The sequence below is a fragment of the Lolium perenne genome, chromosome 2 (genome assembly GCF_019359855.2).
Source record: "Lolium perenne isolate Kyuss_39 chromosome 2, Kyuss_2.0, whole genome shotgun sequence".
Classification (NCBI taxonomy): domain Eukaryota; kingdom Viridiplantae; phylum Streptophyta; class Magnoliopsida; order Poales; family Poaceae; genus Lolium; species Lolium perenne.
The window spans coordinates 15,755,840-15,774,614 of record NC_067245.2 but is presented as its reverse complement, the minus strand read 5'-3'; the positions used below and the strand labels follow the sequence as shown (position 1 = coordinate 15,774,614).

The 18,775-nt window shown below is 44.4% G+C and overlaps 1 protein-coding gene and 1 long non-coding RNA gene across 5 annotated transcripts; both read right to left on the bottom strand.

Annotated features, from left to right (window-relative positions):
• Positions 1 to 3,164: 3,164 nt before the first annotated feature.
• On the bottom strand, positions 3,165 to 10,621 carry LOC127331288 (uncharacterized). Of its 4 annotated transcripts, none has more exons than XR_011751383.1 (9): positions 10,005 to 10,621; positions 9,801 to 9,900; positions 8,674 to 8,905; positions 8,159 to 8,355; positions 7,263 to 7,376; positions 5,839 to 5,927; positions 5,498 to 5,596; positions 4,144 to 4,335; positions 3,165 to 3,914 (listed from the first exon to the last, which is right to left on the bottom strand). It is a non-coding gene; the product is annotated as an uncharacterized lncRNA (long non-coding RNA). The 4 variants fall into 4 exon arrangements; XR_011751382.1 differs by lacking the exon at positions 5,839 to 5,927 and adding an exon at positions 9,343 to 9,472 and having other exon boundaries at positions 10,005 to 10,618; XR_007869688.2 differs by lacking the exon at positions 5,839 to 5,927 and having other exon boundaries at positions 5,494 to 5,596; positions 10,005 to 10,617.
• A 6,345-nt stretch (positions 10,622 to 16,966) lies between these two features.
• Positions 16,967 to 18,547, bottom strand: LOC127328235 (F-box/LRR-repeat protein At2g42730-like). The gene has a single exon (XM_071825250.1). The coding sequence runs from the start codon at positions 18,545 to 18,547 to the stop codon at positions 16,967 to 16,969; it is 1,581 nt and encodes a 526-aa protein (XP_071681351.1).
• Positions 18,548 to 18,775: the final 228 nt, after the last annotated feature.

Genomic DNA, 18,775 nt, shown 5'->3' with positions numbered 1-18,775 from the left:
TCATTCCAGCCTTGGCCATCTGGGAGTAGTAGATCACTGACTGTCGAAACCTCCTCGCCCGGTTTTTGACCCAGTGGCCTTTTTAAACCAGCTCGAGGGATCCAATTGTCCTTCCAGATGTCGATACCTTCTCCATTCCCAATTCTCCACACCAAGCCCTCTCGGAGAAGATCTCTACCATGCATTATACTTTTCCATGTAAAGGAGGCAGATTTTGGGCAGTTTGCCTTCATGACCTCACCACCCTTGAAATAACGGGCGCGCAGCACACGAGCACAGAGGGAGGACGGATTCATCAGGAGTCGCCAAGCTTGCTTGGCTAACATCGCCTGGTTGAAAGCAGCGTAGTCCCTAAACCCCATTCCTCCTCTTCTTTTCTGTTTGCACATCTTATGCCAAGCAACCCAGGGAACCTTGCGCCTTCCATCGGCTGAACCCCACCAGAAGTTCGTGGCAATGGAGGTTAACTTGCTGCACGTCTTGTTGGAGAGTCTAAAACAGCCCATTGGAAATGCGGGCACAGCTTGTAGCACCGACTTCACAAGTGTCTCCTTTCCCTCCATCGAAAGTCCCTGTCCCTTCCATCCCCTGACCTTGCACCAAGATCTGTCTGGGAGATACTGAAACGCCCCTTCCTTCGATCGTCCTACCACAGTTGGTAGGCCTAGATACTTTTCAGATAGAGCTTCAGAGATGATACCAATAGCATTTTTCAGCCGCTCCTTCGTGGCATCAGGGCACCCTTTCCCAAAGTAGATGGATGACTTCTGCTTGTTCACCTTCTGCCCTGAGCACTCCTCATAATCTTGCAAAATTCCCCGTAGAGCCCCAAAATTTTCATCACTCGCCTCCAGGAAAACGACGCTGTCGTCGGCAAAGAGAAGGTGGGTGATTGTTGGCCCCGGCGCCCCAAAGGAGACGCCAGATATCTTTTTTTGGAGCTGAGCTTGACGGAGTAGCGCTGAAAAACCTTCCACGCAAAACAAAAACAGATATGGTGACAGAGGGTCACCCTGGCGGAGCCCCCTGGATGGAACAAAGAATTGAGATATGCCACCGTTTAATTTCACCGCAAACCGAGTGGACGTGACACATCTCATAACCATTGTAACCCATGCACTGGAGAAGCCCAGTTTTATCATCATCTGTTCCAGAAAAACCCACTCAACCCTGTCGTAGGCCTTCATCATATCAAGTTTTATCGCACAGAGTGGTCGACTCCACGCCCAAGCCCGCCAGGGTTCGACTCCACGTGCTCTTCGTGGGCATTGAACGGGCATTGTACACCTGACTAATGAAGTAACATTGTTTTAGAAATAGATGAGAGCAATTCCAGAACATGGATGTATTGTTTCGAGTGCATAATCGCAATGACTACATGGGAAAGAGATATAAGATGAACAACAGATATACTTTGAATAAGAAAATATCAACAGTAACAAAAATAATAGATCCACCGGTGTCCCCGCCAGTTGACTCCTCCGCGCTGCTCACCACCGGGTTGTACTACGACTCCGACGACTTGTTGGGCCCCCCGGCGAAGAACAAGCGCATGCACCTGGAGGCTGAGGAGGAGGGTGGCGAGGTGGACGACATGGACGACTTCGCGCGCCGGCCGGTGCTCATGGAGACGGTGACGCGGGCGTGGCGCACGAAGACCGTGCCGACTGGCCCGGTGCGCAAGAGTGCCCGGCTCCAGGGACCGGCGTCGGCGATCCCCATCATGCAGCGCGCCGGTCAACAACCAAATTCTGAGCAGCAGCCCTAAATTGTTCTGAGAGGCCTAAATATACAACATGGGAAGTGACTAGTAGAAATTTCTTGTCACTCATTACTTGCCTCAACTATTAAAAGTGTTAACAGCTACCCCATGCGCTGAATTGATCTGGTCTTATGCCTAACAAATTCCGCTAACACTCATTGAGTTTAAGATGTTGCCGTTCAACAGATAGAACCACTGCAACTTTTGCACTTCTTATGTTGTATTACTACTTATTGGCTGTATCGGAGTTGGCGTTGTCCATTACAGATTGCTTCAAGCATAGCAAGTTAGAATTGTGAAGCACTACACCAAACCGAATATAAAACTCCAGGATTTGACGATTCCGCCGTGCTCTGCTCCACCTAAGTACAAAATCAGAGGAAGCTGTGTTAGGGAGTCAAATACCTGCTAGAATCCAGAGATGATCTGCTCGCTCCCCACACCATGCCTCCGGTACTCATCTTGCCTCCGATTTGCCGGCAAAGGGATCAAGCCGTAGTGCCCACACCTTCTCGCCTCCAACCCGTCGCCCAAGTGATCTTGCTGGAGTGCCCACATCTTCTCGCCTCCGTTGCCCGAGTGATCCGGCCAGTGCCACAACCTCTCCTCTCCTCTCCTCGCCAAAGTCCAAAGTCACAAGTCACACACGATACCGCACGCGGAATAGTGACAATGAGCTGATATATATAGGCGTCTTTAGGAGGGAATGATAATTCTTTTTAGTTTTCTCTTTGCTACTACCTGTTGAGAGGGAGAGATCTACCCAAGATAAACGGTAGAGATGCCTTGTTACACGGATTGCTGACATGGAGTCACCCTATTAATTTCCTTTTATACGGATTACTCGTATTAACTGAGTCCCTTCCACTAGCTACCGGTGACGATACAAATTTCAAGAAGTCTAGCTCACTTTAGTAGTTCCCAATGTTGCATGCAGACTTGTCTCTCGAAAAGAATTCATACTACATGGTCCTTTCTCAAGAGATCTATTTTATATAGCAGCCCCACGTAACTCAATTCATACACGTAAAATAAGAACAACCAGAATTCGACCCTTGTCCGGCTTTAAATTTCTAGAATTCTCAACAAGTCACTTGAGGTAGTAGTCCGGAGCAAATTTCTAGAATTATCAATAAGGAGTCCTCTTCTATAAAAAAAAATACTACTAAAAGCTAGCCTTGGTTGGTCTTCTTTATTCATACACCTACACATACTCACATTTTTAGTAGACGTACATATACTTACCTTTTTTTCGTACACATACACATACTCAGCTTTCAAAAGGCACCTAGATAAACAACAATTACTGATAGACTCTCAAGAACAACCAAAAACAGTAATTATTATTTTGCATAATTTTTACACACATCTATCGTATCAATAATTTTGCACACACACAATGTAGCATCGGCAAATGAAATTTCCATAAACAAAGGGGACCAGTTATACATACGTCTCATGCTTTCAAAGCTTATGTCGATAATCTAATGCAAAATTACAACAGAATTGGGCGCACACACACTTGTGACAAAGTAAATATAACAAAGCTAGCTAGTTAGCTACAAGAACCAACACCATACGCAGCCACTGCCGTGTTTAGCTCAACAAAACATCAGCTAGTCATCAAAATATAGTCTTGTAGATCTGACGATACACATCTACAGTAGTTACCCTGAAACTTCCAGGACACATCCATCACCCACATCGCTACACCATGTAGCATCCATCAATTTCAAGAGCAAGTCCGTCTCGAATGAAAATCTCACGGCCCGAACAAGCAGCCATTGTAACTCATTTGCAAAAATCTCAACTGTGGCTGGAACATTCTTCTCTTCTGTTCCTCCTCTTTGTACGAAATCCAAACAGACCACCACCGGTTAATTTCCATCCAATCCAGTAAACTAGATTTAAGGTGTATACTATAGCCAACTCCTTCATAAGCCTAACCAACCATAACCTCAAGTTCAAAAATAAACATGTCAACGGAAGCACTTACAGGTCCTGATTGGAAGCATTACAATAACAACGATGCTTAAAAATGTCAACTAGTACTCACACTACAAGGACCGGAATAGTATAACATTCATAGAAAGGATCTAGCTGTGATGTCTCATCCTTCCAAGTCTTGTTCATCTTCTTCTTACTTTAGCTGCTGAAATGCAAAGAATCAAGTTAGACTAATCTGACATGCTGGTCTACTTCCAAATTCCTTATTGAAGGATGGAATTGATGAAGCAATTTACAGGATTAGAAGATGATACTATTATTGTGTGACCAAAACCAGCAGCTGGTGCTGCTGTTTTTGTGTAACTAGAACCAACAACCATGATGATGCCTGGAAACAAAGTTAAATAGAGTAATAGACCCTTAGTAGTACTCACATGTGCAATGATAAGTTGAGGGAGGCCAGCCAGGTCAGATGTGAAGGAGGAAATCAGATGCTCCTGTTCTTGGCCATGCACACAAACAACTCCACCACCTAAAGGTTGGATACCAGGCCACCGACATATGTGTCACGCCGCAGCGCTGCTTCTTTCGCCTAGCTCCAGGAGCTCCATGCTCTAGACGATGTTCTATCACAAAAAAATTGTCAGAACAAGGCGGAAGATGGATAGTAGTTTATCACAAATATTTCACATATTAGCAGATCCATTTTATTAGACAATGGAAATCAACTTTCACACAGCTATAGTACATGTAAACTTATACAAACCTCGGTCATTAGCATCAAGAGGTACCACGGCTCAATCGTCGGTTCATACAGTACCATGACAGGGTAGGTAGTGAACATGGACAGTCGTATACGAACATGGACAGTCATATGCACATGGATCCAACAAGTTGAAACGGACTTGCAGGGTCAGAGCAAGTGCACTAACATTTTATTACTAACAAGGTGAAATTTGATGCAAAGCCAGATATGAAACTAGTAGTGAGTAAATAAGATCTTCTTGACTCGAATTTTGGAATCATCAAATAAGATGAAAGATTGTCGTATACATGAAAATTGGAATAAGAATGTTCAAGATTTATAGCAAACCTTTCTGTCCGCGTGTACTAATACTTGAAATGATGAAGTGCTAAAGATAATCATTAATTACAACAACAAACTGCATTGTTCCCTGATTTTTTTATTCCCTCAAAGCATATTCAGTAACTACAAGATGGGAACTAGGAAGTGAAACACAACTTCTTAAGCAAAAACTAGAAAAATGAAACAAGAAACATCACTAATCCTCAAGACATTCGATCTAGCACACCTACAACTTTTGAAGCTGAAATGCCTGGGTCATAAAAATTCTCCACAAAATTATCTTGGATTCTAAATAGTAAATATGCATGATCCTAATATAGTTTTCATCACAATACTAGGACAATTTCAACCAGGTTTGGGTCATTTGTCAACATACCCCACTTTTTACCCAACTATCAAGCTAATTGGGGAAGATATGGAACAAGTAGCTCATCTTGGTTCTCAAACAACACACTTATTGTCGTATACATGAAAATTGGAATCAGAATGTTCACATATATAGAGCTAAGCAATCATAGGTAGAGACTGAAATTCAATGCTAGATCCCCAACACAAACGGAGCAACGAACCAACATGTTGCAAAGCTCGCTAAAGACAGCCTGCAGCCAAAACTATACAAGAGAAGAGCACCAGCTAGCTCCATACCCCAGGGCACGCACTCAATGGATGATCGAATTAGCGTGGGGGGAGAGTGGACCTACTGTATGATGCGTCGCTTGTTAGGACCTAGTTACTTCGGTATGTGAGCTTCACAATTTTAGACAACACCAACACCATGGGTAAGTTGTCTCCCGAACAACCTGCCATAGCAAAAACATGAAATGGCATAAGGGAAGGTTAGATGTCATGAAAGGGAATAGAACTAGCATGTTTATGTTAGGAAAACTAAAATGCTCAAAAACATATAGCACACTCATGCATTGTACAGAAAAAATTCCACTTGGTTAAGATTCCAAAATAGTAAGATTATTCCAGAGCATACACAAGCTAAGCCTGCAACAGGGAGCTAGTGATAACTTGACAATGGTGAGTTGGGACCTACATGCCACACTCCAGCACCGTGCAACAACAGCACGATGATTGGCATGCCTAAGCTCTGTGCGTCCATCCACAAGCATGCCAGCGACATCTCTAGAGGCCCATGGCATAAACCAAAATCAGTGTATAATTTGTACCATACACAACGTAAGGAGATAGCCAGCTATTTAGGTCTTATCCCCCAAAACACCATTACAACATAGCTGTCATGTTAGTAAATTATTGTTGTTATTATGTGATTAAGCCTTCCTAATTGTATCCCTTCAGCCATTCACAGTGCTATTTTCTTATGCATTACTGATTGGACATTTGGTTTTCTAATTAATTATTGGCTATTCATTATAAGAAATATCATTCAGAGCATAGAGAAACTTGCAGGCTACTACTATTATCTTATAAAAACAAGGGAGCGAACAGCAAGGCACACATATATGCATCCACATATTGATAAAGTTTGCCACATTGTAAAAGACAACATTCATGTAGATATATAATCCATGGTATAATTCTTTACAGTGGTTTACAAAATAGTAGGATTAACTATTTGATAAACTATAGCAGGATTAACAGCTAAAAAGAAGCATATTTATATACACATAGAGGTGATAGCAACCACCAGATCATGCCTAGAGCTAGCAATAAAATAAAATATACCCTGACCTTAAACACACCACAAAGAATGAACTAGAAAGATCACTTAATCTGTGGCCTGACAAAATCAAAGAAATCATGACACTGAAACTTAAACAACCAGGTCATAGATAAACAAAAAATAGACAAAAAAGTTCAACATGTCCAATAGATTTCTCAAGGTTCAAGAAAGCGTTAAGCCTAATTGGTGCGGTGGCCTTCTGCTTAGCGCTTCAGCGCGCATAAGCGGAGCTTTTTTCCCTCTTTTTTCTGCTTTTTTCCGCTTAAGCGCTTATGCAATCGATGCGGAAAGTCTCCGCACTGCGCTTTAGCGCGCATAAGCAACGATTTTTTCCGCTTTCCTGAACCTTGAGATTTCTTAGTTACAAACAATTAGGGTACTGTAAGAAACATTCCACACACTCAAGTGATGATTAACTACAACTGGAACATCCCTTGCGTGGTAAGCCAATCGAAATCTTAGGGTGTTGTATCAAAGAAGCATAAACTCCTAGTTTCCAATTCAAGCTGCCCACTTGAATTTTCAAGATGGCACTAGCAATTGAAGTCAATAATATAAAATCGTCTTTAAAACAAAATCAAGAAACAGCACTGTGGGTTTATGATAGAAAGCCAGTGTATGTTGAAGTATGTCAAAGTGTCAATGTGCTCAGGTGGCTCCTTTATGTCAACCTCAAACCTTTCTTGCAGCCTCAAACAATATACATATATGAAATCCCCTTGCGCTCTATTGGTCATACCAGACAAGTAAAAAAGTAAATGTATCAGTGTACAAACCTGATTGAGAACATCAGAGTCAGAGCATGGACAACATCAATTTTGCCGCCAACTAAATTTGTAGCCACAAGTATCCTCTTGTGTCCTTCCTTGAAGTTCTTATACCGGATCAACCTATCCAAGCACCAATATTAGATAAAAGATATGAACAATGGCTGAAAACTGAAAAATAAGGCAAATCACAAGTGTACATAATACTACCGTGATGTTCTACATGTCATAAAGTTGAGACGAGTTGCTGGGGGTACCAACTCAAATACTAGTCTAAAATTTGTTGGTTACTAGTCAAATCCATGTTGCTGGGTACCTAATCAAATGATTAACCAAGCCTAGTTGATTGAAGCATGACCAAGATGGGATAGATACCCCATCCTCAATTCCAGTGAAGATCAACTACTAGTAGTGATTAAATAACTTCAGTTATGGACACGAATTTAACAAGTGAGAACCTAAGGTACCCAAGGTTCAATACACAAACATAGCTAGTGGTGAACATGAAATATTCCAATATTGCCAACTGAGAACTTAAGGTTATCGAAGTTCGACATACAAGCATAATCGGCTCATTATAGTTAAATCTTACAAGCTAGATGCATGGTGCAAAATAGTGTTCAAATTCTGAAATTACAAGTGATCTTTTCAAGCATGGGATGTGCTCAAATTACAGAAGAAACCTCAATATAAGAATTAGGAGGCCACTGGCTAGCATATATGTGTGGTCGAATTATATTGGAGAAAAAAGTGTGTAAGCTTCTACTCAAACCAATCAGAACTAAGTAACTGAAGTGCCAGGATCCAATCATAAAGGAGTAAAAGATGATGTTTTTTACACTTCGGGCAGTGTCATGCAAGATTATCCGTTCTAGAGGGGGGAGGGAAGATGGTAGGCGTCTCACCGGCTGGCATGGCAGCAGCGGGTGCGTCATTGTTCCTGGCAAGCACGTACGAGGAAATGGCCAGGACAGAGCCCATGCCCTTTTGATCAGCATACACATATACCAAGAGCACCATCTTCTGTCATATGACCAACACTATGAAATGTTGTAATACCACTACAACCTTCTTCCTTCCTCCCTTGCTGAATTCCCAATTCCTACATCGAAAGGCTAATGTGATCATCTGTGCACAAAGGTAGTATGCGACATAACAAGAACTTCCAGAAACATGACATGTTACTATGTGAGAGTAAAATACACAATGCATAGAAGTTATGACATACAGGAGATCATGTTGAATGTTAAGTATGAGAGCAGAAAGTGTTGGAACCATGACAGAAACCGGCTAAAGAAAGGTGCAGAGTAATATTACAGGATTATCTCCAGCTCATAGACTGGAGGAATGCACTTCAATAAAGAGCAGGTGTGTTACACAAATAATTCGATCGGAACCAAGTACTCGTAGAAACCACTACCTCTTTGCAACAGTTTGAGCACGTGTTCTCATGCAGCCTGTCAAGAATAACAAGACCTTTGACGTAATGAGAGAGCCACGGAGTTGATGTGCAACAAAGGATGGCTCTCAAAGATCTGCATGCCTCTTTCTGAATTACTCATGTAGATCTATTTAAGAGAAACGTCGCTCGGCATGTCCAGATCCTTCAGCATGCGGGTGAAGCTACCAGTGTAGCTCAACCAGTACCTCCCCTGCAACATATACACACATGGTTAACGAAAAGCATGATTTCCTTCATCAGCAACAACCAAAACACGAAAAATACAACAAGATACAATAGACAAAATTGAAACATGAAAATGGCATTTCTTTGCGCTAATTAATAGATATATTCTTTCTGAAAAAGGGCAGGATACTAACACCATTTCCTGCCTTGCATTTGACGTCTGAGCTTCATTAAGAAAAATCCTAACACCATTTATGTTCATATTTTAGAATAATTCCATCCGTGTGGCATTCAATACATGTATTATATTCTGTACAAGGGGGACTTGACAGCAAAGAGCAAGATGAGCGCCTTATTATTTTGTTTCCTTGGACTGGAACTGAGCATATACTTTACTCTACAGTGGCAAAGTAGTAAGATTTAAGTTGAATATATCCGACTTGACGATGCACTAAACCCTACCTGGTTTTCGTCCGGCGTCATCGACAAAGATCGCCGCTGGGATCACCACACACCGGCGAGTTGCACACCTCCTAACGCTCAATCTCTCACTCACCACAAGCGAGCCAGTAGTCACGTACATGGCAATGCACTATAATCTCAGTGTACAACCCACATGAAGACAAAGCAGTAGATCATTTCTGTTCTTATCTTTTCTATCATCAGAATCAAATCACAACAACAAAACAAGATTGCTGCACAGCACCAATCCAACGTCCACAAGAAATTGGCGTTTAACAACAAGGAAAAATTGATGAATTAAACATTGACTATTAGTGTCGCTCCTAGACAAGACAAGAGGTCAATTTCTCACCAGTTAAAACAAGCTAATAGTCATCCTACCACAATCACGTATTGGGCATCGATGACCTGGGAAAATAGAGCACGTGGAGGAAGATAGAAACCACAGCTCACCACACCTGGTTATTGTATCCGAGGCCTCCGGCTGCTTCTGGCGCGCCGGCATCATGCCGGAAGACTTGGCGTGCAGACTGCAGATGGTGAGCGAAATCCCTCTTCCTGCAGGTGGTTCCAAATCAGTAACTTTGAGATATCGTTTCGAGGGAATTTAATAGCAAGAAGTAGCTTCGATTCGAGCTCGAGTAAGGGGGGAAAAATCTGACCTTGTTGTCGATGAGGAGCTCCTCCTGAACGGCGCCGTCGCGGTGGATCTTGGGGGCGAGCTCTTGCAGAACGTAGACACGTCCCTCCCAGTCTTCAGATGCGTCGCTGACGGCCGCGTCGATGGACTCCCTTCCGTCGGGCGACCCCGCGAAGACGGCGGCGGAGCAGAGGTGCTGGAGCTCGCGCGCGGCGGGGGCCTCGGTGGCAGACCGTGACCGTGGATGGCGAGCCGTCGATGCGCTAGATGCCGAGGACGATCAGCGCCTTCCACGGCCGGTAGATCGACGGAAAGCCATAGCCGAGGTCAAGCAAAACAACGAGGCCGGGCCCCGTCGTTGTCGACACCGGCCGGCAACTAGAGCTACCGAAGCTGCACGATTGGAGGCGCGTGGATGCGGGTTAGGCAAGGGATTCCGCCGGAGCGTCGTATGCGGAGCGAGATTGCTGGATGCCGGCAAGGACCAAGGACGGTGGAGTGGCGGCGGAGATTGCTCGGGACATAGGCGCACGCGAGATGAGGAGAAAGGGAGAGAGGTTCGATGCACACGGCTGACTGCTCGGTACTCACAGATGATATTGCTCGCTAGTACGTAGTTTTCTTTTGTCTCAGTAATTAGTGCCAGGATTCCCGCTCGGCCTACTAACTCTAATTTTGTGTCAAAAAAAACTCTATTTTTCTGTGTGTAGTGGCAGGAGAATCGAGGAGACATTGGGAAGGGAATCGAGGAGTATGACTTGCGCCTTTCCCATTTCCCATTAATCCATTCAATTCATGAGTAGCGAGCTAGTCAATTCATGAGCATGTACATCTAGCATGACTGAATTTACAGGACGGAGGGAGTACTTCATATCACTCTCTTTTTATTTTCAGGATTCTTTTACTATCGGTGCCACAAAACCCACATCAAGTATCCAACACCACCGATGCGGTCATGGGACCACAAAATTTGGTATACAAATTTTTTTGATCTAAGTCGATAGTACGAGAATGATTGGACTACATAATTCAAATCAACAATTGATATTGCTCTCGGGACACCACGGACACGCAAGCTGCAATCCTTTAGTTAGAGCAGCGTGCATATATATGCATGCATCTCCCGTGGCTGCCTCCGGGTGATACATTTTATATTTTAGCTTGGTTGATCCCATCGATCTAGCTAGCTCTGGTCAATGATGGTCATGCATGCCCATGTACTTTCCGAAAACATGGTTGATTCATGCCATCAAAAGGCGATCTCACTTTGATATGAGGTTTCGAGGGTTGATGGTGTAGGTCCTACGGATCGGTGCTTCGCGGGATGAGTTGATGAAGAAACACCCATTCCAAAGCATTTGAGTGCACCTAGAGCAGCAAGTTATATGTTATTTAACCAAATTAAGTGTGCATCATTATATTATGAGTGGGGAATCTTCCCCTCCTCGGTGTCGCTAGCACCATCATTATATTTTGAGCGTCATTTCCCCTCCTCATCCGGGCCATGTACTCGGAATGCCTGCCCCGCTCCTCGCCGTAGCTATCACTAGATTCCGAGATTTTGTGGTCTCATGGATCAATAAGTCATAATATTGGGGTCTACCTATTCCTTCATGAACCTTGTGGTAGCCCTTGGCGATCAGATCGACCACATAAATTACATTGTCCTATAAGATTACAATTTAATATTATATAAGCTACGGGCCATGTAAATTTCTCGTTTGATTCTAGCTGAAAGATTTAGTTTGACAGTTGTGAAATATAATAGACTAGAACCAAGGGTTCTAACTAGTTGCCTTTTCTCTCCCTCTATGGCTATATATTGATCCATTTTAAAATTGAGGTATTTATGGTTTGTGTGTGAGAGGAAACTATATACATCATATACGTATGGTGGTGTGCTTTGCATGCATAGTACTATAGTAGAGTGCGTATGTTTGCATGTAAGTATAAGAGAAATGGTGTACCATTTTAGTGGACGATATACTGTTGGCCATGCAGTTTTGGAATCCACGTGTTTATGCAAAATAGCGCGTGACTTGACATATTGAAACGATATTGTCACGTGAAGAAATCAGGTGGGCGTCCACGCATAGCTTTCGATGTCTAACCAACTATATATGTTCCAGAATTTTCATCTCTCCCTCTCTTAATTTTTTCTTTTCAATTCTATTTTGCCACTTGTACAAAGGAGCCACCTAGCTATGCGGTTCATTAGTCATGAACTATATATATCTTACGAGGTCTTTTGTTGATAAAAAAACATGATCTATAGATGTGCACCTATATCTATACTCTAACCCTAGGGAAGAAAACTAGTAGTGGATAAACCGAATTATCGACATTCATACTTGAAATATTGAAAATATAATTGGTAATATCTAGACCTGGACATCTATGGAAATGGATTGCAGTAAATACACGGATTCATTTTCTTGATAAAAAAACAGATGAGGTGCTGAAATATAAAGAAAATGTGGAGTAGAAAATCGATATATCCGTACCCGAATATAATTATGTTAGCTAATTTTAGCTATCATATTCCGATATGCCGGTTCCTAACCTAGAAAGACTAACAAAGTGGTAAAATGTACCTTTGGTGATTGAACTTGAAACAACGATTGCATTATATCAGGATGTATGTCTCTCCACCAATCTATATATATTTGACTCATTCCTATATATTCTGAAGTGTGAACATTTGATTCTCACACGTATCCGAGTACATCCGCATCTGTAGAATTGGACCGAAAACATGACAAGATGAATGATGGGTGAATGTGGTTGGCGAATCACTAGTAAATATAAAATGAAATAAAGTAGGCACTATTTAGTATCTAAGCGCAAAATATCAATTTATTTTTTCATGCAACACATATCAATTCACATACATAATAATAATTGTAATGCACATGAATTAGCAATGATATAACACATGTTTACCTGTAGGAGAATAAAGATTATAAAAAGTAACATGACATAAAATAATAGTAGGTATATATGTCACATTATCGCTTCCTCATTAAAGCATCCCCCTCTCATTCTTTTTGATATTTTATGTCCATTATTGTTCTCTTATGTAAACAAGTACCCACATAGACACATTTCCCACATACTCCCTCCGTCCATAAATAGATGCCAAATATTTGTCCAAATTCGGATGTATCTATACACTAAATCATGGCTAGATACATTCAAATTTAGACAAACTTTTGGCATCTATTTATGGACAGAGGTAGTACTATAATGGCAGTGCCACCTAATTCAAATCATCCCACACAATACCAAAATTTCAAGATAATTTTTTTTGCTTTCGTACTCAAAATCACATAAATTCGTGATCCAAGCGCGACATTTCACAACTAGGTGGGCCCCTTTCCTCGAGACGCTCCACAACATCATCCAACGCCTCATCTCCAGCCTGCCCGCGCCTCGTCGACCTCACCCTCGAAAGGTGCGGCTACACGCCCATCTCTCACAGCTCGTTCGCCTCCTCCCACCTAGACCCAAGCTACACCATCACCGTCGTCGACAAGCGCCTCCATCGGCTCGCTCTGCGGTGCTGCCACAACCTGGTCACGGTGAGCGTCGACGCGACCGAGCTGCGGGCGTTCGAGTACAGGGGCGCGGTCCCGGCGAGTCCTTCCTGGACTGCACGGCGCACACAACATCTCCTCGTGCACCATCGATCTCTGCGGCAAGATGGTTTACGCTCAGGACCTCCCCCGGTTCACCAAGTTCCTCGAGCTGTTTGCCGCCACAAAACACCTCCACCTCAAGTCCACTCACCTCGGTGCTGACATCGAGAGCAACAAGGCCATCACCACGGGATTCCCCTCGTTTCCGGCCCTCACGCGCCTCCAGCTGACGGGATACCTTCACAAGGGCAGCATCGAGGCACCGGCTGGGATACTCGCAGGCTCCCGGCGTCCGGATCTTGTCGCTATTCATGAAGCAAAGGTCGCGGGAGACCTTTCAACACGTCTGCGAGCGATGGCGCGAGCTCCGCGACGATGATGAGTTGGACGTTTCGATGATCCCGTGCTTGCGCAATCGACTTAAAGAGATCAACCTGGTGCACTACCAAGGCCTCGAGGCGCAGAGATATGCGGCTAGGCTGCTGCTCTGTAATGCCATGGTGCTAGAACGACCGTGTGTTGCCCTCCCGAGGGGGTGCTCGAGCTGCGAGAGGGAGCGAAGGACGAAATAGAAGGATGGGTTGTGAGTCCTGGTTCAATGACACGATTTTCTTCTAATGATTAAGGTTGTCTCCGAAGGTTTTGATGCTCTTTAATTAATCCATAGCGGAATTTTTCTCTCGATCGAATTTTATCTCATACAATGTATCCCTCAATTAATTCCATTAACTCGTGATGCAGCTTTTGAAATTTCCTAAATCGACATTTCGGCTGCAGCTTAAGATATAGTTCATCGATAGATAGGGCTGCAACAAATGTGGATTTAGGGAATTCCAACTACTGATGTAGAGAATCAACTTGTAAATAGTGTCTTATGATACTATATATGAAATATTTCTTTTATTGAGCAGAGATTCAGTCATTGGCAACTAGATTTGCAGATAAAGTGCTCTATTTCTTATGATACGGAGTACTATATATGAAAAAGATCACTAAAGCTGCGACGTTGTTAGGGAATTAGTAGGTCAGGTGAAACCCATCTACTACATGGATGACTACTAGCAAAACCAAGATTAAGGCACATTAAGAAAAGAAAACCGAACAAAAAGCTCCAGGATTTGACGATTCGGTCCGTGTGCTCTTGCTCCACCTAAATACATAATGAGATGAAGCTGCGTTGGAGAGTCAAATACCTGATGTAATCAGGAGATCATCCGCTTGCCGGAATCGACGACAGGGACAACTCGTTCCCATCGCAGCCACACCTCTCCTCGGTGAAATCGACAATGGTGCGTGCTCATCTCGCCTCTGATCCGTCACCCAAGTGATCCGGCCGGAGTGCCACACCCTCTCCTCTTCTCTCCTCTCCTCTCCGCACGATACCGCACGCGGGATAGTTACAATGGTCTCATATATATAGGTGTGTTTTGGAAGGAACAGAGAATGTTTTAGCTCACTATTTACCAGCTACTTGTTGAGATGGAGAGATCTCACCACGATGAACGGTAGAGATGGCTTTTCACACGGATCGCTAACATGGATTGTCTCTATTTATTTCCTCTTCTACCGATTGCTGGAATTGAAGTCTCTTCCAGCTATGGGACGACGGTACAAATTTCAAGGACACTGATTCCAGAACATTGCTTTGGTGATTCACAATGCATGGTGCATTAACTGCTAACCATGCTGCCCATCCACTCTTGGTAATCACAGGGTCTATCTCAGTTGTTACGACGTCTTTTGGATAATCGGAATATAAAAGAGAACCTCTTCTGACACGACACGTGAAACACATAGAATTTGTTGCTAGAGAACTCAATTCATACATGTACACATAAGGACTAGGAACAGGCCTAGTGGTTGCCGCCACATCGGCTCATCCAACAACCAGATTTGACTTTGCTAGGAAGAAAATTTATAGAATTCTCAATAAAGAGTAGGTCTTTTTTGGATATTGCCATGGTTAGTACAACGACTCAGATACACTACGGGGAAATAAGACTTTGCCGTGCGACTATTTGCACGGCAAAGGACCCTATATGCACGGCAACGGCTTTGCCGTGCGACGCCGCACGGTAAAGATCGCACGACAATGCTATTGACGACAAAGAAGTCTTTGTCATGTGCCAAACATGTTTTATCTCAAAAAAGGCCCCAAACTGGCCGGTTTGGGATTCGAACCTAGGACGGAGAGTAGGGAAAGCATGCAACCTTGCCACTGGGCTAAGTGTTTGTTTGTTGATAACTATACCACGCCACGCCTTTTGAGCTGAGAAGAAATCCAGTTTTTACATCTTTGCCGTGCGCTTACACTAGGCAAATTAAGGCTTCTTTGCCGTGCGTTTTTAAAAACACTAGGCAAAGCCGTGCACGGCGATGCCTTTTATGCTTTGCCGTGTTCGGCGGCTTTGCCGTGCGCCTTGATACGGCTTTGCCGTCAATATTTTATTTACCGTGCGTCCTGAGGGTCTTTGCCATCCAAAGATCTTTGCCGTGCGTTTCCTTCATTCTTTGCCATGCGGCTATTCTTTGCCGTGCAATTTCATGCCATCACACGGCAAAGACTTCTTTGCCGTGCATAGGCGCATGGCAAAGAGGCGCCACACGACAATGCCTTTTTTCCCGTAGTGAGAGTAGGTCTTTTGGTAATTTCATGGTTGGAAGAATTTAATTGTATATATGTTAACTTTGTACCTGAAGAATTTCAGTGTATCTTTGATGAACATCTGGTCGACCTTATTTATCAGTGTACCTAATTTACTCAATCTATCATGGTGTAGGTCACGCTGGTGCTTACAATAAGTGCACAACTTGTAGCAGATATTTATGCGCTCTGAGGAAGAAACTTCAGGCCTATTTTTCCTTTGTTGTATTATGGTGATCTTGAGGAGTAAGACATATAAGTAAATTTTGATGGAGCTATTCATTTTGATACTAGACGTGGAGACTGACTATTATCAATTAAATATATCATAGGAGCATCCCATTTTATAATACGTAAGGAAATGATGATTGATTTATCGTCAAACTTAATTATTGTCTATAAAGAATATTGGTGGAGACGTGCATTGCACGTGCAAGCTTACTAGTATGATAGACGTAAATATTCAAAGACGTTGGTAATAAACATCTAACCTAACGTTATGGTTCTTGCAAGTTTGAAGAAATGAGATGATATTAAGCAGACGACAATAAGCGGAGAAACATTCAATTATTTGTATGTCGAGTAAGGAATAACCACTTCTAAAATAAATTAGTTCAACTTCTAATCAAAGAGCATTGAAACAAATGGCTAAAGTTGTAAGATCGTTTGTCATCCTAGGACAAAACAACCTTGGCACCCAGCCTAGAAAATCGTCTTTGCTGATTTGTTCACCACCCATCCGTCAATTTCATTCTTCAGTTTCAATTGCACCTCTTGCGGGCCTCTTGGAAATACAACACAGGCTTGTTCAAGAACCAGTGCATTGGAAAATAGCAGCTTGGCGACCTTCCTCTGTACCACATGGCCCCGGTAGTGCACAAGATTGATGCGCTTCACTCGATTCCGCAAGCACATGATCGAAACATCCGGAACCAGGATCTCATCGTTGAGCTTGTGCAACTGCACCCAGAGGGTTTCAAATCTCTGCTGGTATATTGGCTTGAAAAACAACGTCAAAACCTCAATGCTCGGAGCCTGCTCGAGTATCATAATCATTGCCCTAATGCTGCCTATTTGAAGGTATCCAGTCAGCTCAAGCCGCACGAGGTTTGGGAAAGAGGGGAATCCCGTGAAGGATTTATTCTCGATGTCTGATCCGAGATGAGTGGAATCTAGATGCAGATGTCTCGTGTCGGTAAACTGGTCGAGGAGCTTTCTGAACCGGGGCATTTCCCCCTTGTAAACCTTCTTGCCGCAGAAACCGACGGAGCATGAAGAGATCTTCTTGTGGGCGCCGTGCAGGTCGAGGAGCGACTCCGAGGGGACGGCACCTCTGTAATCGATCTCCCTCAGCTCCGAAGCGTCGATGCTCGCTCTGACAAGGTTGTGGCAGCACCGTATCGCGAATCTATGGAGTTGCTTGTCGAGGACTGTGATCGTGTAACTATTGTCGGGAGCAGGGGTTGTGAAACACTTGTCTTCTTCGCCGCACCTCTCAAGCGTGAGATCGATGAGGCGCGGGCAACTAGAGATGAGACGTTGGATGTTGTCACAGCGCTGGACACTGCTGCCGGAGTTCCTGATGTTACTTAGAAACAACGTCTCGAGCAAAGGCAGGTCGAGGAGCTCCGGTGGTTGGAGCGAGCAGGCGTCGAGGCAGAGCGTCCGTATGGTGGCACAGGAGAAGAGCCTCCGCGGAAGCTTGTACTGATGGGCGTCGTGGCCGTACGCACGGCACTCGTCATCATCCGCAGGGAAGTCGGCGTCGCTGTTGACGTCGGTGCCATCGTCACGGGGATCACCAACGTAGTGCTCACCGGTGGCGGCGTGCTGGAGGCGCAGGTCGAGGTGGAGCTCCTGCGCTGTGCGGTTCAGCACGGAGTAGAGCCACCGGTTCAGCATGGGCCTGTCCCAGCAGTCGAAGCAGCCGAAGTTCACGCGGAAGACGCGCGGCGCGCCGTGGCTGCCGCAGCGGCGGCGGCAGAGGAGCGCGGCGTTGACCTCGTCGATGAAGTCCCCGTTCTTGCTCCGGCGCTCCTGGGCAGACCCCATGAAGGTGTAGTTGTCGTTGCTGTGGGCCTCGCGCTGCACGAAGGAGATGGTGTCGACGCCGGCGAACGTGCGGCGCCAGCGCCTTGCGAGCGCGGCGGCGCGGGCGGCCTCTTTTGTGGGGAGGAAGGAGAGGATGGTGCCGAGGACGCCGTCCGGGAGGTCGCTCAGGCGGTCTCTGCAGCGTGCATCGCACGGCGGCTGCGGACGTGGGTAGGTCTTGGGAGCAGCCATGCATGACGGCTCGGGTCGGCGTCTGTGATCCGATCTCACATGGAGCAAGCAATCTATCAACGTACGGTTCCTTTAATTTCTCGTCTGATAGAAACGACTTGTCATGCTGGCCCGAGCCAGCTGGCCGGGAGAACCTATTGCGTATTTTGGTCCGTCTTTGGGCTGCATGTCCTTTTTTTTTTTTGAGATCAAAGCTGCGTTTATATTAACTCAAACCGGCATGCTCAG